Raw genomic sequence first — 22,785 nt, forward strand, 5'->3', positions numbered from 1 at the left:
CTTTAACATGTTCTCAAACTTGATTACTTTTCTCTTGTTCTTGTAATTCATTCATACGCTACTGGGATATTTAAATATATCAGTGCTGCCCACTTGTAAGCTAAAAATTGTGGCAACACCGAACAATAGTTTGTCAACAACAACCTTGGGACTGGCAGTTGGTGTTATCTTTTAATTTTTAACCGGTCCTGCCAACTTGTCGATTACGACTTATTGCATTTACAATTCCATGTGATTGCACATTTTTGTTCAAATTTTATTGAAAAACAATCATTTTTTTTGTTTAGAAAACGAATTTTTCCCGCATTAGTAAAATTTATACATTTTGTTAGGCAACCATGTCAATAAGCATTCAGCGCGAGACGGCTACACGAAAGTCATCGATACTTATCGCTGTGATTTGTATCGATGCTTACTCAACATCTGTGCTGCCTTGCTCCTCCAGAACTTTTACATAATCTGAGCTCCCGTTTCGACAGAAATTCGGTGTAAATATTTGCTTAAAACGCGTGTACAGTGCAAAGATCTACACTCGGAACTCACACTATTTCATTTGCTTGGATAGGTAACACAAAAGATGTCGTTCACACAAGTCGCACGTAGCTGCGGTCGATTTGCGGCTGCCCTGACCACAGTTCGCATCGCCAGTGTCGCTGTTCAGACGCAGTCGAGGATGCTCCATCGGATTGCGGTGCCTGCGATTGGCGCTCAGCTCACCCAAGTAAGCCTACAACTATACCGTTTATATATTTGCAAAGGTGTCTGCGTTTTAAAATAGTTATTTATTGCACCCTAACCTCATTGTGACGAACTCTACGGCGGAGTGATTGCATTTATATGTAAGCTGCAGAGTTTTTCTTAAGTGCAACATTTTTGATCAATGGATTGCGTCACTTGTATGTTTTTTGCTAAAACATGATTGTTATGAAAAGAAAAAATACACTCGAGATCGCACAAAGATAGGCGCCGGCAAATGCGGCAAAGGTTCAATAAGTTCATCAATCATATCATTTCTAACAATGTTTCAGAAGTTCTTCACAGTGCGCAACTATTCGGTAAGGAATACCATGGAAGAAATTGAGCATCGTGTTTTGAAAGTGGTTTCGGCCTACGACAAAGTGACTGCCGATAAGGTAATCTCATTGTAACGAGAATCAACTAACTTGGCTTGTTTTGTTCTTTTCTTTTTGGGGCGCACATATTCCCAGGAGAGCAGATGTCGCTGGCAAACGCAATCGGTGCGCAGTTACTCGGCGAAACCGCCATTGTCGCTGAAACTGATCAACGAGCGCGTCTTGCTTGTGTTGAAGCTGTACGATAAGATCGATCCCAGCAAGGTAATGACCACGCTCATGGCAAGCCCTAGGCTTGTTTGTTTAAATTGCCACAATTGCCTTTGCCAGTTGAATTTTTCTCTATTTGTGCTCCTCCTCAAAAAGAAACGATCAAAACCACTCTGATTATAAAAGTATATTTACTATTTATTATCAATTATATTTCTGTTACAGCTTAACGTGAACTCGCACTTCATCAATGATCTGGGCTTGGATTCACTGGATCACGTTGAGGTCATCATGGCCATGGAGGATGAGTTCGGCTTTGAGATTCCAGACTCCGATGCTGAGAAGCTTCTGAAACCTGCCGACATCATTAAATACGTCGCCGACAAGGAGGATGTGTATGAATAAATGTAATGCATAACCATTAAAAGATTACACTAATTTTAAATGAACAGAGTCAAATTTGATTTGAACAATATACAAAACTTGAATAAATCAGAACGTTAAACCAAATTTGAATCGAAAAAGTTCAGTCCGATAATTGTTTCCTAAAACTCGCGCATATCGAGCGATAACGATAACTTTGACAGCTGTGCGACATGCAGACGCACAACGAATTCAAAATGTCGGAAACAATTGACGAGTTATTGGCGGGCCTCGGTAATTATTTAATTAAATAACAATGAGCTCAGCTTATTCTCCACTTCAACTGTAGCCGCAGCACGCCAGACAATGCAAAGGCAAATTGACAAGATCGGCGAAATTATGGAGAAATCCAATAGCACTCTATTGCACATCGAATCGCAAAATACAAATCTGCAGTTACCCTTGACAACAACAGCGACGACTGCACAAAATGTGTACAATGTGAGCGCAAATTGTCAACAATCAGTGGTGAAAATATTGCTGCAATTCCAGCAACTCATCAAACAAACGGCAGGCGGGGATAGCAATGCAGATGGACAAAGTGTACTAAATAGCTGCCTGTCGAGTCGCCAGCGAATCGAGTTTCTGGGAAGCAGTGTGCGCAAACTGGTCGGACTTTGCGATATAATTGCCCAGCTAAAGGAGAGCGTCGAGGTTGAGCAACAGTTGAACACAGATGAGGAGGACGAGTTATATAGCGAATAAATACACATTTTTAATAAACTAAATATTGATAATAGAACATAGGGCGTTAAGCATTGTTGTAGCAAGTTATTTGCATCAACGTATAATTGAGCACATCAACCAGAGCTTCGATGCGTGGCGCTGCGGGATCCACTTGCGGCAGACTGTGTCCGCGCAAGAAGTTCAATTGTTTCATGTTCTCAACAATAGTGGTCAGCGTGTTCTCCTCGTCAGCTGTAAAAGCGTCGGGTGCCTCACGCTCATTGGGCATCAGTTTTTCCAGCTGCTGGGCGAAGGTCTCCAGCTGGGCGATCTTGCTCAAATACATCAATTGCGTGTTGGCCAATGGTGTCGCCTCATCCTGTAGCTGGCGCAGCTTCTGCTGGAACTTTTTAAAGTCGCTGAATATTTTCGTAATGCTTGGCTGCTCTCCCAGGCGGGTAACCATTGATGCCAAAGACACACTTGAATTACTCATCGCGGATTGATCCTGAGTAGCATCATTTCCTTTAAGGATTATAGAGTTGGTGCGTTGCAGTTCGCGCTTTTTTGTCGTAGGCTGCAGATTAGTGGGATATGTGTCGAATGCTTTGAACAGCCCTGCGTACTCCTCCACGGTGCCCAGTTCTCTTTTTGGCGAGGTCATTGTCACCTTTGGCATCATATGCTCCTCGAGATTCTTTAAGAAGCCCGCCGGCTTCATAACTGACTTAGTGACACACAGCTCCCTTAAGTTTAAGGGCTTTGCAGCAAAGTATTTATCGCATTTTGCAGAAAATTCACTAAAGTTAAATCCGCTGTAGTTAGCGTCCATTTCTGTCCTTGTTTGATTGCTTTCAAATGTCATTTCCTCTATTCACTTTATAAACAAAGAAAGCGCGCTTCGATTAATTGAGCAACTCTGTGTAGTTATCGAAAGCGGGAACTTTAAAAAGGTATCTTCGTATTTTTGCAGGAATGGTGGGAAGTGATAATGGATAACAAAATTCGCCCTATCGATTATCGTTTATCGATGCATATAGCCAAGTATGGAGGGAATATTGAAATTTATTGACTGCCCACTTAAATCTAACTATCAGACTTTGTTTTTTTTTTTTTTTGGAGGAAGCATACGGATTAGCCGTACTCGGATTGCACTGAGAGCGAGAATTGACCCCTGGGCATGGTGTTGGCATGGTACCAGATGCGCGTATCCACCAAAACGGCATCACCTGGTTCCACATAAAAGAAGAACGACTGACACTGATGATCGCACTCCGGCGCCGGCGAGAGAATCCAGCTTTTGTTGCCCTGCAGCTGCGCCTGCCACATAAGACGCGGAATGTAATCCAGCTGTGAGTTGAGATTGAAACGCTTAAACATTCTGAGTTTAACGTTAGTGTTAAAAAATTATTTACATGCATAACGGCGCCCTGCTCGTAACCCATCAGTATGAAGTCGGTATTTGGCATTTCTGCATCAACGGGCAGAAAGTGAGGTCGTGGATATAGCTTGCGAAGCTCCGCCAGAATCTGGGACTGGCAGACGCTCCAGCCGACAAACCAGGGCACACCCTCGCTCAGATTGGCGCGACTCGGCGGCATACTGAAGACATCCCGCAAAGACTTGAGATTTGAATTGAAATGCTGAAACTGGCACACTGTCTCCATAGAGTCGGGCACGCTGTCATATAGCTGCTTGATAAAGGAGTAGTTGAGATATCGCTGCGCTGGCCAGTGCGCCACACCCTTCTTCACAATGATTGGTCGCGAGGAATATGCAAATCGAGCAAACTCTTCGCGCGTCAGATTGTGCAAGATTAGGGGTGCCGAAACGCCCTTGCAGAATTCACAGTCACTAATGGGCCGCGTTGCCTCCCAGACCAGATGGTTGTTGGGTAGAAAGCAGCGGACGCCCAGCAGAAACGAGATGGTCTCGTAGAAAACGGGCGTGGCAATCATGATAAAGAATATGATGCCCAGCAGCCACAATAAATTTAGCCGGTTCTGATTGCTGTTAATGTCACGGGCCTTTCGATACGCCTCCTGCAGATCCCCCGTGGATACCAGGCCAGTGCGCAGTGCATTTAGATGCAGTTCGTCCAGTTTGTCCACGAAGTCGTCGCCCAGGCGATCGCGGACGGCTCGTATGCTATTGCTCGGCGTCCCCACGGGACGGCTCATAAACTGTAGCAGTAAATTGTGGAATTTATTAACAAGTTGGCCCATAAAATTGTTATTGACATACCAAAAACATGACAATAACTACGCTATTAATTTTTATCGTTGAACATCAGCTGTTGTGTCTAGAGTTGTTGCAGCATCCATCGGCTGTCTAGTATTTAATCATCGATAGATCATCTCATCTCTAGCTCTTACCCAACAACTATCGATTGCTGTGGCTGCTAGTCGCATGGCCAATCAGTCTATCCACTCACTTGCTGCATTGCACTTTGCTCGGACGTAGTATCGCCCAGTAAAAATCCAATTAAATCGTTTATTTATTGGATCTTTAACCGTTTAGTACAAAGTCAACGTGACAATAATACGAATATGTGCACCTAGTAGCCAGTGAATTTAAGTTTTCATTCATCGTTCCTCGGCGATACTACGCAAAAGTTGTGACCCCAAAAAAACTGCTACTGGCTGCCTGTCTGTCCTCGAACATACACTTTCACTACTAACAACATACACACACAAGCCTACTTAGCAACAATTGTGCAATATTGACAAAAACTTAAGATGGCTACACAGGAAAAGGATAAGGTTATTCGGGTTGGTTCACGCAAAAGCGAGGTAAGTTATATACAAATTCTATATACATATGTATATATGCAAGTGCTTGAATATGTGCATTCGAATTAAACTTTCATTTGAATTTCAATCACATTCCGTCGTACGTCAAATCCGTGCTGTGTGTCTCTCTCGCACTTCCCCTCACTCTCCCTCTCTCACATGCTCATGCTCACATTTATGCAAGACTTGCGGACTTGTTGCTCGCCTGCTGGTCGCGTTGCTTTTGGTTTTTTTTTTCTTTTTTTTTTCCTTTGGTTAGTGTTATACAATCGCAGCTCAGATCTCCGCACAATGCTCTCACGCACTCTGCTGTCTGTCTGACTGTCTGTGTATTTGTTGCTCACATTAAGCGACTGCAGTCCATCTGTCACTGGTCACCCCACTGCCTCTCTCCGTCTCTCTCTACCGCAGCGGCTGGCTTATGAATTGTTGTTTTTTATTGTATTACTTTGCCCAAATTGTTTTTTGTAAGCCGCCACTCAAGTCGTGCTTGGGGCGGATTGGCTTGGCCTGGTCTGGCTTTATCAAGGCCACAATTGCTTCAGTATTTCAAATTACCGTGTTAATTGCCTCGTTTCATTTATTAAAATTCGAAATTCGAAATGCCAAATGGCAGTAAAAACAACAACAACAAGAGTGGCTGTACATCTAATTGGAAGCGGCGACCGCTGTTAATCACTCACTCTCTCTCGCTCTCTCTCTCTATCGCACTGTGTCTATTTGTCCACTTAGAGTTCATTTACATATTTTTATAGGCACTTAGGCCGTTTGCTTATTGTCGCTCTCTCTCTCTCTCTCTTTCCTCACCTCTTTCTCCTTCTTATTTTTTATGTTGCAGTTGGCGCTCATTCAAACTAAACATGTCATTGGACGATTGCAGAAACTTTATCCCAAGCAGAAGTTCGAGATACGTAAGTGAAAGTTTCCACATCATATTTTCTGTGTACACATTTAATGATTTATTTATTTTTTTCGTTTGAACAACACGATTTGCAAAAATTCTTGCAAGCATGACTTACTGTTATTTTTGAAATTTGTTTTGTATTTCATCGTGACTCATGATTTTGTCAACGTTATCAGAAACGAGTTTTAGTCTAGCTAAAATTGTCTTATCAATTCAACAAACATTGCGTAAAATATATTTAGATTGCATATTTTATTACGGTCAAACCTGCCCCCATAGTTAAATAACTAACTAAATATAAATAGAGGTTTCTGTTAAATTTTATTGCTTCTATTTTTTGCGGCACTTTCGCGTGAGTTTTGCCAAGTTTTTGCTCAATGTCAATGTCGGTTGGTATTGTTGTCTTCTGATTTCGCATATACATTTAACGATTGCTTTTGCACACACTATCTTTAGTTAATGGTATAATTGCTTGATCAACGTGCTGCCAACACAATATTAACAACTAACGAAATAACTTTTCACTTATCTCTTGTGTTATGATAATAAATGTTTTTGGGTTCAGTTCTTTTGACATGCACGAGATAAAGACTTAATGCGATAGGAAATAGGAAATTCTCGCTCTTCCACGTAATAAATTTCTCTTACTTGCCACCAGCATAATTGAATTAAAACGACTACTTCTAAGCAAGGCCACTCTTGCATCTATTTATAAAGCAGCACAGTTGTTAATCAATTGAAGCCACTGTTGGCCTTGTGCAACACGCAACATTCCATTTAGATAGTCCAGTCCCCTACGCACTATAAAGTATATATTCTGACTGTATTTAAACTATGGCAAGCGGTAGGCAAATTAAGTGACTGATAAGCTTAACCAGTTCCATTGCGTGCTGATAACTATAAAACAAACAAAACTTCTCCAACATTTTGTGGAATATGGAAAAAAAAAACTTAATTGGCGTTCGTGTTTTTTGCTTGATTGCAGAGTCGCGTTTTTTTTCCTTTTTATGTTTATCACTGATGATATAAGAAACGTAATCGAATGGAATGAGAAACTCTGCGGTAGATAAAATATTGATTTGCATATTAATTTGTTTGCAGATACCATGTCAACCTTTGGGGATCGAGTGCTGAACGTTTCACTGCCCAAGATTGGTGAGAAGAGTCTATTTACCCGAGATCTGGAGGATGCTTTGCGCAATGGTGGCGTTGATTTTGTCGTCCACTCGCTCAAGGATTTGCCAACGGCGCTGCCCACGGGCATGGCTGTCGGTGCGGTACTGGAGCGTGAGGATGCCCGGGATGCGCTGGTGCTGCGCGAGAATCTAAAGGGTCACACAATAGCCAACCTGCCTAAGGGCAGTGTTATTGGTAAGTTATCCACCTGTTGGGCTGCTCCAATATCAAACTAAATGTCAACGTTTTCATTAGGCACCTCCTCGCTGCGACGCACAGCACAAATTCGTCGGCAGTATCCCGATTTGATTGTGTGCGACATACGTGGGAATTTGAATACACGTCTGGCCAAACTGGATGCCAAGGACTCCAAGTTTGCAGGCATTATACTCGCTCAGGCTGGTCTGGTGCGCATGGGCTGGATGGCGCGCATCAGCCAGGTGCTAGAACCCACCGATCTGCTCTATGCTGTTGGACAGGGCGCACTCGCCGTGGAGTGTCGTGCCAACGATAACCAGGTGCTGGGCATGCTGCAGAAGCTGATGTGCCTGAATACCACGTGTCGCATTCTGGCCGAGCGCAGCTTCTTGAAGACGCTCGGCGGCGGCTGTTCGGCGCCAGTTGCAGTGTGGAGCAATCTGAATGGCGAACCAAGCAGCATCAACCGGGAGCAGTTGCTGCAGCAGCAGCAGCAAGAAGTTGGCTTGTCGCTCACAGGCGCGGTTTGGAGTCTGGATGGTGCTATTGAAATACGCGAACATTTAGATTGTGCCCTCAATGATTGCGATGTGGATGTGCAGAGACGCAAGCGTGCCGCAAATGAGCAGCCAAAGCAGCTGGAGCAGCAGCTGACGAATGGCAATCAAGATAACAGCAACAGCTGCGATTCACCGCCTGCAATGAAGCGCGCCAGGAATGGCAACAGTTCACCCGGCAATGCCAATGGCACTGGCTCGGGTTCGAGTTCGGGCTCCGATTCTAATTCGAGTAGTCCACGGCTGCAGGGCAGTCCGCCTGTCATTTGCGAAGATGCCGCCGTTACAGGCTACAGCATGGAGGAGCTGCTCGAGCGGCACATTGATTTGGCTCGCAAATGCCCCGTCATTGGTCATGACAATAATAATGCTCAGGGCGCTGGCGGCGATGCTGGTGGTGGTGGCGATAATGCAAATGTCCCAGCTCACTGCCCGCTACTGATGGATGTCGGCCAGGACGTTATGGGCGAGTGCCCGTTCGTTAGCAATGAGGCGAAGATTTCGTATTCCAGTGCGGGCAAGTGTCCGATCACTCACACAGCAACGCTACCGACGCCGCCACCCGCCTCCGGCGATGAGCCCGACAATGCGCCGACGTCGTCCTCCAAGTGTCCATTTGCGGCGATGCATAAGGGCAGTGGACTGGAGGTGCCACCGGAGAAGACGGGTCATGCCAAATGCCCCTTTCTGCAGAAGACGGTGCAAATGTTCGACTATGCCGATGAGGAGCAACCGCAGCCACAGCAGCTCAAGCTGCCCGTACTTATCGAGGATGTGGACAATCTGTTTTGCGGTCTCTATCAGCACGCCTGCCACAGCCGGGACATCTACGTTAAGGCCAATCTGCTGGGCCAAACACTGGCCGAGCAGCTCATCAAGCGTGGTGCACTCGATGTGATGAAGCTGGCTCAAGCGGAGATTCACAGCAAGGTGGGAGCCTGAAACATCATCAGCACCAACAGTTCCAACAATCGGCACTATCATCATCATTAAAAACCAATTTAGATGTACGCATTAAGTAGAAAAGTGTAACTAGAAAATTGTGTTCTTCATTTAAATTATGTTTTCGTTACGCGCGGGTTCTGCGTAAAAAAATTTATTTTGGGTAACATCTTAATTCTACTTATAAATCAGATTGCATCGTCTCTAGGATAATTCATGACACAACGTACTCTGCTAGACGAACTGCTCTCAAAATGTTGTTTTTTTTTCTTGTACATTACAATGTGCATATTGTTTATGTTATTAAATGAATTACAAGTAAAAAAAATAATGTGTATGTTTTTCAAATGCAAATGTTATTTGTACTGTTTACAAAGGATACAATTATTTTCAACCTGTTTGTCAGCTTTGTTATTATATCTGTAAAATACATGAGATGATTAAAAATGTTAAAAGTTGAACAATTTTTGTCCGATGGCCACATATCTTATGCACTAAATATTGTGATGAATATTATTAAAATTCTTCTTCAAAAATACAAAATGGTTTTGTATTTTAGAACTCAGTTTCGTAGAAAATATGCATAATAGAAAAATATAAAGTTGACAACTCAAATCAAAACGCTTAGGAGTACAGTAAAAATTTGAACTAAACTTAAACTTAAAATGTGTTCAACCACGAACTCTTGTTTTCATTTAATAGTTCCAATGGGAGCTGTATTATTAACTAATCTAAGTATATCTTTTTGATATGCTTAACATTTAACAAGAAAAAAGAAATTATACCTCCATTGCAAAGGTAAAAAAGCTAAGATAATTCAATGTCTTAAATATAGTTGCACCTTGACAATTTATATTAATTAGCTTTGTGTTTTTTTTTCAAGTGCGCACTCAGATAATTGGCTGAGAGAAAAACTTTGTCGCATTTGTGAATGCCGCACGCCAATCCGTCGCTCGAATTGCAGTTGGCAAAGTGGCTAACGTATTCATCGCTGGTGGTGTGGGTCGTCTTGCACTTAGGGCAGTTGAGCTGTGCTGCATGCCGTTTGTGCATGTGCGAATCGAGACGCTTACGGGAAACGACCACCTTGCTGCACATGCTGCAGCTGAGCTCAGACCCGGAGACGGACACGTTGAACGAGTCCAGTTTGACACGCTTGTGCGGCTTCACATTACTATTGATTTCGTCCATTAAGTCAATGGTATCAATTTCTGATTTCTCAGCCTTTAATTGGTTTGCTGGTGTGCTAGGTAGCTGCTCCTCATCAGCTGTGTCCTCCTGGGATAAGTTCTCCTGCTGCTTATCGGAGGCGTTGCGTTTGCGCTGCTTCTTTGGCTGCCCATTTGTGATAGTTGCTGTAGACTGCGGAGAGTCCAGCACATCTGTATCCAACTTGCATTTCTGCTTTTTGCTTGGTGTGTGTTGTTTGTGATCTTTGTTTTGTAGCTTCGTGGGCGTGGCGATGATTTCCTTGCCTTTTTCAATTGATTTACGCTTGCTTGGCGACTCGGCCGCAAATAATTCTTTAAGTTCGCCTTTGGGCGTCTTTTGCTTCTTGGGCGTAGCTTTGTCTTTGGGAAAAATTAAGGACTGCACAAGCTGACTGTCCTCTTTTGGATTGGATTTGCTCGGCGAGGGTGCCTTAATCTGAATGGGCTCTTCTATGAGGTGCTCAGTGAGCTCGTCGAAGATTTCCTCCAAAGATTCCGCGAGGGTCTCCTCCTTGTCCTCTTGTACCTGTGATATCGCCTCAACTGCAACAGTTTTGCGCCTCTTTGATATTTTTGTTGGAGTATTTTCAGTTGTATCCATTGTCTTGCGTCGCATAGTAATTTTCTGGGCTGTCAGGCCGTTTGCGGCCACCGCATCAGGGCCGTGCTTCTTTTTGAAATGACGATGCACGGTGGACTTGTGCGCAAATTCAGCATCACACACCACACACTTGAAGACTTTCGAAATATTATGAATGCTGCTCATGTGTTCTGCAACGCTTTTAACCGTTTCAAATTCCTTGTGGCATTTATCGCATGTATATTTCTGTTTCTTCTCCGATGCAGGTTTTGGCGTGGATGAGTTGGTGTGCGCAATTTTAAAGCTACATTCATCGTTCACAAAATTTACTGAAGGCTTTGGTTTTAGAGCAGTTACCACTGCCAGATCTTTAACGGGCTCAAAGCTACCTTCATCGTTGATAACATTAGCTAAAGGCTTTGGCTTCAAAGCAGTTACCACTGCCAGGTCTTTACGGGGTTTCTTTTCTTCAACCTTCTCTTCGGTCACATTGTGCTCCAAGAGATGTTGTTTTAACGAAATTAGGCGACCGAACTTTTTGACACAATTGAAGCAGTTGTAGATTCGCGGACGCTTCTGTCCGTGCATTTCACGCATATGCTGTTTCATGGCATTCGGGTAGACGCAGGTGAAGTCGCAAAGTTTGCATTCGAAATTAATTGCTATATTCCTAATGCCTGGCTTCTGCATAACTGCATCATTTTCATCATCCTTATCGTCGTCATCATCCTTATTGTCGTCATCATCATCCTCGTCCTCCTCCTCATCTCTCTCTATTGCACTGTTGCCAAACAACTGAATGAAGGTCTTCGTTTGGATTGGCACTTCCTTGGCGGGCCTTAGCTTCACTGCATTCTGTAGACTTTCAAATTGGGACAGTTTATTGGGAGAAGGTAGAGCTGCTAAAGGTGTCACTGTCTCTGGCACCTTTGCTTTCTCGTCTTTCTTGACAGCAGTTTGAGGTCCATTAGCCAAGGATTTATTTACTTTATCTGTTTGCTTTTTAGCAATTTTTTGAACAATAGATGGCGCCACAATGTTTGTGTCTGCCACTTTTTCAGTTGCTGCTGCCTCAAGGTTAGTTTCGGTGTTCGGCTTTTTGGCAGTGAGTGCGAGCAGTTGGGAGACAATTTCCTCAGCTTTTGTTATGGCGCCAGTTGCCGCATGCAACGTTGAGGCGCACAAGCTGCACAACTTGATGGGCAACGTTGCCGGAATCTGAAATTGAGATTGTCACATGAAACACATTGGGCACAAATTGTGTTGACTATATGCTGTACTTACGGTGCGGTGTGTGACGATTTGTAGAATATCAATGATCTTGCAGCCGGCAAATTGTTTTCTTGCCGTGTAAATGTAATTGGCATCTTTTTCGATATTGCAATAATCACACTGGATTATCTCTTTTTTAGTCTTTGTAGCCATTTTTTAATTAATTGTAGTTTTTAAAATCGGAGCACGTTCTCATAGAAATCTATTTGCTGACTTCGTCTGGTCACACTACGAATCGAAATGCGATAAGTAATTGCTATTGGTATGTTAACCAGGGCTGCGTAATCGATAGACGCACTGTTTGCTTAACAAATATCGTAAGGCTGGGAAATCAGCTGTTTGGCTTATTTAAAAACTGCTCCAACAAGAAACGGACAACAAACTGTCGGCTAATCCCAATAACCTGCCCCGGATCAGCGACAACTTGAAATTATCGCATGGCTAAAACATTCTAGTATACAGCGCCTCGGGCAGTCGTACTTTGTTACAATTTCAATTAAAAAGCCATAATAGAAACGCGCCAATAAATGCAGAAATGCTTATCTCTCAGTTAATTGCTTGACTACTCATTAAGCCTAATTGTCGCCTTATTTGGCCATCGGGGCGAGAGTCGATGGACGTTTTCGAGGTAGTTCCTCTGTTTCCATTTGCATTTTTGGCATGGAATTTCGATTCCGATTCCGCTTGACAGCAATTACGTCCAAATGGCTCAAGTTCGCAAAAAAAAAAAAAATGTTTTGATTTTAATGAAGGTTACACATTGTGTCATGCTCGTTTCTAATACCCAGCAACAATTTTGTTGACTGATTTCTCGGCATGCGAAATCAATAAATAAGCAAGCGCGACCACTTTACAGTAGCAATATGACCTGCCTCAAACATGGCATAAGCTCACAGAGAGAGACAAAAATGTTCGAATGAAATTCAATTAAATAAATTAGGAACTACATTCGAGTAGTTGTTGTTTTTTTCTCTCTTTATACATAAGTAGCGAATTGAAGACTTGTCTAATTTTATTAGCTTTAACAACTGACCATTGAAAAAAATAAAAACATAATTTTGTGTACTTATCAGTATAATTGCTTTTAAGAATTTTCAGCAGTTAATTTACCTTCAAACATGGAGTTTGTACTTGAACTCAATCGGGTAACTTTAAAGTTCATCTTAGAAATTAATGTATGCACTCGAGTAAGTAACTGTGTGCATTAAAAATTAACAGATGCTGCGCTAGTGGGAAAGGAGGATCCCAAACACGGCACACTTAATTAACAGCTGGGGCAATAATTATTATTGTTATCAGAAATTTGTGTGCTCGCTACTGGCGCCTATTGCCTGAATGGGCCTTATGTAAACTTGAATTAACTAAACTTAACCCTAACAAAGCCGACTGACCTCCAGCCCTGGCCAGCTGTGGTTGGCTTTAGCCGTCTTCTTCTTGGGCTTTGTGTTGCGGTTGGCATTGTGTAAAGCAGAATATAGTCATAGTACTCGAATAGAAACCGAAATATAGAAACCGATTTGGAGTTTCTCTCTAGCTCTGTGAAATCTGCCAAAGCTTGGCCCAAGGCCCAAGGCCAAGCAAATTACAACAGCAAGCTGGCGGTCATCCGGCTATGGCTTAGAGCTTTGTATGCAGTAATTGAGTTCATTATCATAATAACCCATTGACCAACTTGTCAACTTCACAATAGCTGTAAACTTGACAGGGCGAAACGCCACAGGAAAATATTTAGAATGCTTACACTTGAGCAGTCAATTATAACGAAAGAACCAAAAGAACAAACAAGAGTTGACAAATTAAAAATAAATATAATGTATGGTCTCGCTTAATTTCCACAAGGCAAATGCATATGTCACATCGAATCGATACGCGATTTAATTAATTGTTAAGCAGCCCAGTGGCATTAAAAGCTGCGTTTGCATAATAAGTGTAATTAATATACTTAAGCACTTACAGAATTAATGGCTTGTCGTTAAGCATAAGCAACAAAATCGTGTGCATACTTGACCCAAGCCATTTAATATCCATTTTAAATGTTTTATATTTGCGATTTCGACTCGAGTTCTAAACGGAGTCAAGTTTTGTATCACTAATTTAACTTCTAAAGAGCTAACCACAATTTGAGTACATAAACCTTATTTTGTGACTTCCCACAATTGCGGAAGTGTGGATCCAACTTAAAGTTATAGTTAAAGCTAATTGTTAGCCATTATATCTTACATTTATAAATAGAAGCCTTAATTCGGTGTGGTACATTATTATTTTTAAAAATAGCATTGTACTTCTCGTAGTCCCAAGTCTGACTGTATATTGAATTTCTAAAAATACACCGATGGCACGTTGAGAAAGAAGGCAAAGAGGAGGCACAAGACGATTACCTGATGAACACATAAAGTTAATGAAATTGAATGTGTATTTCGCTAATAAATCTGTGCATTAAATTTAATTGAAGAGCCTTAAACTTGTAATGAAGCAGTCAATTAGAAAAGCAATTTAAATATTCTACTCATTGCGGTTAGATAAGTTTATGGAAAATTTAGTTTTGTTTTATATCTTCACAAAAACAAATTCAACAGAATCGTTCCAGTGATCTGATTTAATAGTTAATCTTGTGGAAAACAGAATGCGGAAGCCACAAACCACAAATATGTGTATCAAAATAACGCAGTAATGTTATTTAATTATCTAGGGCTGACCATTAAAGACAAAACGAATCTGACACAAAAGGCATGGCGTACAATTCTCAACTTTTCAACTTGAAGCATCAATAACAATAGGCAAAGTTTGAGGAACCAGAATTAATAATAAACAAATACATGATGCGGTGTCGATGCCACTGACAATATCATTAGCAACAAAGCGTATAACAACTACAACAAGCAGCAATAATAACAGCAGCTTTATGACAATATTTCAAAGAAAAGAAAAAAAAAAACACTTGCCAGCATCATTTGGCAAATGCAGCCACAAATGGAAAGATAAGTGGACAAAAAAAATAATCATTGAAAAATATGTTTGAGAAAAATATAACAAAAAATATTAGACTTTGTTTTTATTTCGAATCTACAGTGTTTAGGCAGTTGGAAACTCGATTTGTTACTGTGCAACTAAAAAAGGCAATTAACAAAATACATTTATATAAAAAGATTATATTTAACAAAAAAAAATAGTAGCTAAACAATTTACGAATACTTCTCCAAGGGTATACTACTACCGGCTAATTCCTAACTGGTCAAAATGTTATTGTTAGTGCTCAGCACTCAGAATAAAACATAAATCTTGTTGTAGTTTATGCTCCATTAACTAATGGAATTGGATCTGTTTGTGTAACTGCAGACAAAACGCACTTCCGGGTTAAGTGACTTTTGGATTTTTTGGCGCGGCTCAAAGCACAAAGTGTTCTCAGTTTCGTGTCGCTTGTGGTTCGGAACTTGGATCGGTGTTCATTAGTTAATTGTTTTGTTTTGCTTGCGACGTGACAAATAATTTGTTTGGCTGTTGACAGGTTCCGTTCCGTTCCGTTCCCTACACTTTCCTTCCCTTCTCATCCCTCACCAATCCACACTTTAGCTCAGCTCCTTCAGCCAGATATGTGATTAATGATTGTTTGAATGTTGTTTATTTTTAACGTTTCGGCAGCAGGCAAAGCGAAGATCAAATGCGTATTGTCGAATTAGCCTTAATTGTTGACGGCATTTTGCTGTCATCAAATGGGAATGCAAAAAGGCGAGAATTGCGAACCGAGCGTGCGGCAATGGGGCGTAGTTGCTCCGGGCGCCGTACTCTCGTTGCTTTGGCGGCATATTCGCGTTATGGGTAGCCGTAATCCGTAATCTCTGGTTCCGCATTGCTGTCAATCAGTAATTTATGACAGCTTCGAAAAGTTCGATCAATGGTCGCATCTTTTAACACTTTGAGCACACATGCATGGACCGCCCACTGCTATTTAGAATTAAAAAAGACCTAAGAAATTTCATAGTTCTCCAGAAAGACCGTTTCCAGAATATTAAGTCCAATAACTTTCTCAGAAATATATTTTTGGTTGCCAAATGTTTCAATCGCTTAGAATCCGGGTTATAAATAAATACATTGAGCTTGCTCTATTTTTGAATTGACCTATAATACAGTAAAACAATTTAGCTATTTGACGTAGACATCATTATCAAGTTGAAAAATGTATGTTTTAAAGATGTTTTAAATACCCTCCATAATTCGTTATGCAAGGTGCCTACAAATGGAGCATAAGCTACGAGTATATATCTATATTTATGACTATAACAATGCCGATGGGGACGACTCGCATTTAGTGTTTTTAGCTAAAGTGTTTCAGAAATTCTAATGAGCTGTGGAACCTTCGGCTGGGCCTGGGCTGTTGCTTCTAGAACTCACAGCAATTTGTTGTTAGCTAACAACAATAATTGTCAGCATAATAATTAAGCCGACGACAATAACAACAACAACAAAAATCTGAGACACAATTACCCATATTTTTTTTAATGTTCGAGCTACTTTTGTTTGCACGTAGCGTACGTGAAGAAGTTCAATGTCATCGTTGCCACACAGGAAGCGTTTTGAGGTAAGCACTTAATCCAGTTCACAGTTGAGGCTAATATCAGCCCTGGCTGCTTTATCAATAGTGTTTGTGGCCTGCTTATCAATATCAACCTAAGAATCTCAATGTATTGAACAGTGTCGAGAATCGAATTCGTTTTGTGCTACTGTTTTCATATTCTGGCTTCTGTTTTTTCACTTATAATAATTCGCATAAAAGTACAATTAATTATAGAAACAAATTCAGTTTCAGCTTCCATTTCATTTGCGATATCTGCACACAGATCATTAACATTGAAATTTATGAATGATCATTTGCAGTTTTCAATCGTTATTGATTTATAAATACCGTGCACGGAATTGCAAAGTCACACACACCCACTCACATACACAGATAGAGGCTAATCATGAGCTTGTTTATATAACAAGTATTTTGCATTGTGAATGTTTCGCATAACGGATTAATATAAGCCATTTATGGGGCCAGCTGGCAAGCTGAAAGAGACATTTGAGAACAGCTTTCTAAACTTGGTAAGCCCAATAACCAAAATTAATTAATGTTTATATAACAAGAAATAACTATTTAAATTTGTTAAGGCTATTCATTGAATCATTCGTATCACATGACTTTTGTCATAATTCATTTATTTGCACATGGAATGTGGTTATAATCTTGATTTCTACTAAGATTTACGTGTTTTATTAAATTTTTTGGCAATATTTGTTGTTTCGATATTTATTATTAGCTTCAAAAAATAATATAAAAAAATTCTTAGTCGTATATTCAAGAGTAAAAATACCTAGCAAATAGGGTAAATAAACTTCCGGCCAAGCAGTATCACTCAACGCTCTTCATAACAAAAGACTTAGGCAGCGAACTTGCTGCTCGATTCTAGACTCGAAACGAATAATTACTGACAAAATGCCGACCTCTGTGCCCAGCTGGCAACAGACAGTCATATGAATTATTTTTGGAAGCACTCCCTCTCTGCCTCAAATCTCTCACACGCATTGACAGTTGTGGCACGTAATCGTAAATCGATGCAAAGTGGACTGTGTATTTTTGGAGTGTACGTGCGGCAAACAGTCGCCGCCACGTCATCAGGTGGACGTCATCGCGCACGGAATGCAAGGCGAAAAGAATTCGTTGCGCTCTTGGGCTGTCCCTCTACGGGTCTACTCTACGCTGACTGTCCGGCTCCCTCTAAGCAGCAATCAAGAAGCTCGCGCACGTACAAGTACATAGTACAAATGTAAATTAAATGAAAAATTGATGAGCTGCGCTGCTGTTTGTCAAATCATAAAAAAATACAGAAACAAAAAACAGAAAAAATATATTTCGAAGCTTTGTCGCGTTTATTTGGCCATTAAACGCGTCGAATGAATGACAGTTGTAGATTGTCGTTGCCCGGTACCGGCGGCTCATCAAATTTCGCGCAATGCAGTAAAATCGCCTAACCAAATCGCAAGCAAAAAATTAAAAAGAAAAAATTAGAAAAAGAAAATAAAAACCTTTTTAAGGGCGTGACTCTCTTTAAAGTGCACGAAGCAATTTTACAAAAAACATATTGCAAAACTTATAAAACACAATTCAAGTGTATTTTTGTTCAACAACAACAACAACAGTATCCATCAGCTAACGAGGCAAGTAAAACAAAAAGAAAAAAAAAACTGTGTTCAGATATAAAGCACCCACAAGAATCATAACAATAACAATAATAATTTTAGCAAATAAAAAAGTCAAATTTGAAGTTTGAGTCGTGAACTTTATGTCTATTAGAAGCAATTTATGCGTATTTATATATAATTAAAAAATATTCACAATTTAATTATACATTTTGATGACTTTGAAGAATATCAAGCATACGCAGCGCTTTACGATATCTAAATAGAAAAACAGAAACTAGAAATGAAGTTATAAGCAAACGCGTTCATTGACCAACACAATAATAACAATAACAACTACGTCACGCTCCACTCTAACAACAAATATTAAAAAAAAACATAATAACACGAATTTAAAATTTGTCTTTGAAGCCACCGAATTTTTTATACACTTGAAGTAACTAGTTTTGGTCAAGTGATGTTTTTACATGCATATAACCACCTTAGGCGCTTGAATAAGTTCTTATGAAGCATATAAAATGGTCGACAGGTTATTTTTAATCAAACCGCACGACAAACTTGAGAGACTCTGGGTTGAGTGTATATTTAAATAAGCTGCGATGAATTAATTTTGGCTGAGTGGTTTTTTTCTTTGTTGAATTCGTTGGCGCCAGTTGCGTTTTTAAATGCGAGATTTCCAAAGAATGCGCACAGGAATTTCACAACACAACAACTCAAGCCAAATATCTCAAAATATTTGTGCAAATTTGCATTTTATTGAGTCATCACATAATTAGAGACATATTGAAGGGGAAAGGGGTTGTGCGAGTGTGAGAAGGGATGGGTCCGGTAGCTGTCTGCAATTGCAATTAAAATTTCATTACACAACTTGATTGGCTCTCAAGGTTGAGCTGCATAGTTAAATTCTCGATTTTATATGGAATGATTGATATATAATTTGTGTGTTCAACTTGACAGGGCCTGGGACAGATAGTAGGGGGGACGAAGGCGGGGTTGACAGCTGTTGAGGGGAGAATGTGTGATAAACGTTGCCAGCTGTTGCACCGCTCAATAAATATAAATCTACATTTGAAATGTGCACAGCTGTGCCCTAGACAAACCAGCCAAACGCCCCCCCTTTGCACCTTTCGCCCCCTCTCCTATATTTTACGCCAATTAGCAGAAAAAGGGTAACCGATGAAAATCATTCAAATGGCAATCAGCTCCCCTCTCGCTTAATGAATTCAAAGTTTGCGCCGTCATCTGTGAGCGCTTATATGAGATATATCCATATATAAATGTATATTATATTCTTAACTTTTATACTCGAAATGCTTGGTATAGATCTGCATTTAGTTTTGTGACTCGAATCGTGTTTGGCTATAATCGTGTCTAATTTGCTGTGTCGCTGCTGCTGCTGCTGCTGTTACTGTTGTTGTTGTTGTCGATGGAGGCACATCTGTTGCTGATGCACTACATCGATAGATACGGCCAACTGTCAGCCAAGTTGCACATTGCACATTTGCATTCATAACTCAACAGATGCAACAACAAAACCTATAAAAACAACAAAATTGTTGCGTTGGCCAAATGACACATATTTGAATTTCGAATTAGTTACAAATTACACTGCATTTACTTCACTAAACAACAAGATTTGCAAAAACAGACATATGAAGAGGAAAAATTGCTCATTTTATATACATATATTATAGGTTTATTTGGATTAAGCTGATCTTCAGATACTACACTTTAAATTATATATACAAATATTAGCAATACGAGATTTGATCTCCAAAAATTAGAAGCCTTTATGAAACTATATTTAAAATGGAGTAAGAATATCGATTTTTTACTATTATATATAGTAGTAATTGCAGACACAATTTTCTAAATGCAGCCTCCGTCTTTTTGAATTGATCACTTAAAACTGCACTTTCTCTTAGTCCTAAGCACCATTTCTTGCAGCACAGTGTAAATTAGTTCAACTAGCAACAGCAGCAGTTGCAATCAGAGTCAAATCCGCAACAGCTGCAGTCCGAACCTACACCTGTTCAATACTGCTATGGTAGTGTCTCCCTAGTAGTGTCTCTTTCTGAGACTGAATAATTAATACACGTAGCCAACTAATTTTGTTGCATTTTCGAATAGGTGACAAAGAGGAGGATGAGAGGAGGGGCGGGAGGGGAGATTCAAGTGGCCATGGCCTGTACGTAATTCTAATGATTTGCAGTAGTTGAGTCGCAATCACATCACATGAGATCACAGCTATCCACTGCAGTGGCCCTTTTCCTTTGCTGCTGCATAAGATTGGCAATCTGTGTGTGTTTAATGCCTGGTTGACTGACTGTCTGACTGTCTGACTGATGGACTGACTCTCTGGCTGACTGACTGACCTGGCTGATTGCCTAACAACTGTGTACAGATGTGCCACAAATGGAAATGCTGTAGAACTGTATTGGTTTACAATAGAACACCGAGTTAAGCAATTACAAACTTGAAACTGTCTGATGTTTATTTATAAACTGAGGCGATAGATGATTTAGATGCGGCTGGCTATCAACGTCAAGTGGGATTTGGATTTATTGGATTGGATAAGCACAAGCCCTCAATAATTAAATGAATGCTCAAATACTCGAAATCACAATCGGCGTGGGAATCAATTTGAATGTTGTATTTGTAATACTCAATGCAGATGTTTTTGTGAATTTTAATGATGACAGCTTTCGAATGCTTCGTTGCACAATTGAAGTCTAATTGAAACGAGGAAGCGGAAACTAGAAACTTAGAAGTGGAAGTGGATTACATTAGGCGCCATTAACAAACTAACTGAATATTGTAATTAATCAACAATACGCCCAGCCCGGCAAAGACAAAGACATAAACTCATCGAGGGCAGCTACGAGTCGACGCTTCCAGTTCCGCATTTAGGTGCGTGTCCAGCCGAGTGAGACTTGCGCCTGCACCCTGGCCGCAACACTAACACCACCCCTTATCCTCTCCTTCTTCTCTACAGCAACAAGCCGCGAAGGTCGCTAGCAATATTAAGTATACGCGTATGAAGAACACCATTAAGCGGGCAGTGAAGCACTTTTTGTTAATGCTTAATAAAATTGAGCATTAGCTTGCCTCTGCAACAACAGAGCAGGAACAACAAATTGCAAATTATTAACAAATGCTTAAGGTATTTAATAGCAACATATTTTTTTAAATTCAAATGCCGCAAATTGTAACATGGCCAAAAAAGACAAAAAAATCAATATCGAATAAATGCTTGAAGCGTTAATTAAGCATCGTGAAATTAGTAAAGATTAAGCGTGCTATTAGGGGGAGGTGGGGTGATGGCAGAAGGGGTGCTCGAGGCATATAATAATATCAATGTCGCATTGCTTATCGGTTATTGAACGTGCGAATTTATTGCAAATGGAAAATCGATTAGCGACGCTCACACAACCAATAAATAATATATTAATAAATAATAAATAAATTGGCTTGGCATGCATGAAAATGAACAACATGACATGCAGCTGTGTGTAGAAGGTAAAGGTGAAGAAGGAAGGAGCGTATTTGAGGCATGCTTCATTTGATCGGTAGCAAAACGCCAGCTGGTCACAAACAACAACAATTATGCTGCCAAATTATTTACATTGATATGCATCAAATTATTTGGCTCGCAAAGCCTTCAACTGTGGTTAGCATTTACGTTGAATTTGTTTCTGTATTTTTCAAGTTTATAATTGGCTGCCCTTCAACAGTGGCAAAATTATAAATTGCTTGCGGGCTAAGGAAAGCTGAATTTGTTGACAGGGGGAGCGAGGTAATGAACTGTTTGAAGGATAAACCAAATGAGAACTAAATAATTGTGAGCAATTTTAAAATATATGTCGTAAAGCTATGATAATGCCTGAGGCAAGTATGACAAGTCAAAATATAACATTTATATGTATAACAGTCTTGCTACTTTTATGTACAAGACTTACCTCACTTTATAACTGTGGCAAAAATACATTTGCAAATATGCTTAAGGCAAGTATAACACTTGTGTGTATGACAGTCTTAACTTAATAACTGTACCAGATATACATTATCACAGTTGATTGTATGTACACAAGTATGTATAACAGTTGTTCACCCTGGCGTGCTCATTAGTCAATCAAAAGACTTAGGCAACGAACTTGGTCGCTTTTGTTGATCTATGCAAATGTCAGTCACAGGCGTGACACCGTTAACCAGAATAACTGTAATTAAAGCTACCACCACCGCCAGCACTAGCACCAACACCATCATCGTCTCGGACGCCAAACACAGCTGGTTAGTGGCTCAACCCACTAAGCCGCCAACAAGGCCGCTGGCATTTATGAAAAGCGTCTTGAACGCCTCACAAGAGCCAGGGAATGGTAATCATGTCCAGCGCTGTGCTCGGCTTGAAACCCAACCTGAGTGACATTAATGCGCCGCTGCAAAGGAAAAATAATATTATTTTATTTATTTTTTTGTAATTTGCATTTACATGCAGTTAGCCTCAAGGTTCTCGAGGGGGGGTCTGGGTCTTCGGGCAGCTCTTGTCATGGATTGTGTTGTTGTCTGGCATTGGCAAATTTGATGGCCGCCGTCGGCTGCGGCTG

The 22,785-nt window shown here is 40.6% G+C and overlaps 6 protein-coding genes across 8 annotated transcripts; 3 read left to right on the plus strand and 3 right to left on the minus strand.

The window, feature by feature from the left end:
* Nucleotides 1–390: 390 nt before the first annotated feature.
* LOC6557894 (acyl carrier protein, mitochondrial) lies at nucleotides 391–1,793 on the plus strand. Of its 3 annotated transcripts, XM_043215615.1 has the most exons (5): nucleotides 417–488; nucleotides 566–721; nucleotides 1,029–1,118; nucleotides 1,209–1,337; nucleotides 1,509–1,793. In XM_043215615.1, exons 2-5 carry the CDS (start codon nucleotides 578–580, stop codon nucleotides 1,686–1,688), a joined length of 543 nt encoding a protein of 180 aa, XP_043071550.1. In that variant the 5' UTR covers nucleotides 417–488; nucleotides 566–577; the 3' UTR covers nucleotides 1,689–1,793. The 3 variants fall into 3 exon arrangements, with proteins under 3 accessions (XP_032599092.1, XP_043071550.1, XP_032599091.1); XM_032743201.1 differs by lacking the exon at nucleotides 1,209–1,337 and having other exon boundaries at nucleotides 391–488; nucleotides 1,029–1,133; XM_032743200.1 differs by lacking the exon at nucleotides 1,029–1,118.
* A 64-nt stretch (nucleotides 1,794–1,857) lies between these two features.
* On the plus strand, nucleotides 1,858–2,448 carry LOC6557903 (augmin complex subunit msd1). The gene is made up of 2 exons (XM_001984022.2): nucleotides 1,858–1,940; nucleotides 1,996–2,448. Exons 1-2 carry the CDS (start codon nucleotides 1,880–1,882, stop codon nucleotides 2,409–2,411), a joined length of 477 nt encoding a protein of 158 aa, XP_001984058.2. The 5' UTR covers nucleotides 1,858–1,879; the 3' UTR covers nucleotides 2,412–2,448.
* LOC6557906 (augmin complex subunit msd5) lies at nucleotides 2,409–3,248 on the minus strand. The gene has a single exon (XM_001984021.2). It carries the CDS (start codon nucleotides 3,235–3,237, stop codon nucleotides 2,458–2,460), a length of 780 nt encoding a protein of 259 aa, XP_001984057.2. The 5' UTR covers nucleotides 3,238–3,248; the 3' UTR covers nucleotides 2,409–2,457.
* A 169-nt stretch (nucleotides 3,249–3,417) lies between these two features.
* LOC6557911 lies at nucleotides 3,418–4,671 on the minus strand. Its single transcript, XM_001984020.2, has 3 exons — nucleotides 4,617–4,671; nucleotides 3,788–4,555; nucleotides 3,418–3,722 (listed from the first exon to the last, which is right to left on the minus strand). Exons 1-3 carry the CDS (start codon nucleotides 4,623–4,625, stop codon nucleotides 3,507–3,509), a joined length of 993 nt encoding a protein of 330 aa, XP_001984056.1. The 5' UTR covers nucleotides 4,626–4,671; the 3' UTR covers nucleotides 3,418–3,506.
* A 129-nt stretch (nucleotides 4,672–4,800) lies between these two features.
* LOC6557915 (porphobilinogen deaminase) lies at nucleotides 4,801–9,269 on the plus strand. The gene is made up of 4 exons (XM_001984019.2): nucleotides 4,801–5,164; nucleotides 6,003–6,075; nucleotides 7,170–7,439; nucleotides 7,500–9,269. Exons 1-4 carry the CDS (start codon nucleotides 5,111–5,113, stop codon nucleotides 8,939–8,941), a joined length of 1,839 nt encoding a protein of 612 aa, XP_001984055.1. The 5' UTR covers nucleotides 4,801–5,110; the 3' UTR covers nucleotides 8,942–9,269.
* On the minus strand, nucleotides 9,058–12,246 carry LOC6557921 (zinc finger protein CG2199). The gene is made up of 2 exons (XM_001984018.2): nucleotides 12,017–12,246; nucleotides 9,058–11,950 (listed from the first exon to the last, which is right to left on the minus strand). The coding sequence occupies exons 1-2, from the start codon at nucleotides 12,155–12,157 to the stop codon at nucleotides 9,797–9,799; spliced, it is 2,295 nt and encodes a 764-aa protein (XP_001984054.1). The 5' UTR covers nucleotides 12,158–12,246; the 3' UTR covers nucleotides 9,058–9,796.
* Between the last annotated feature and the right edge of the window lie 10,539 nt (nucleotides 12,247–22,785).

The sequence above is a fragment of the Drosophila grimshawi genome, unplaced genomic scaffold, assembly GCF_018153295.1.
Source record: "Drosophila grimshawi isolate 15287-2541.00 unplaced genomic scaffold, ASM1815329v1 contig_44, whole genome shotgun sequence".
NCBI classification, from domain to species: domain Eukaryota; kingdom Metazoa; phylum Arthropoda; class Insecta; order Diptera; family Drosophilidae; genus Drosophila; species Drosophila grimshawi.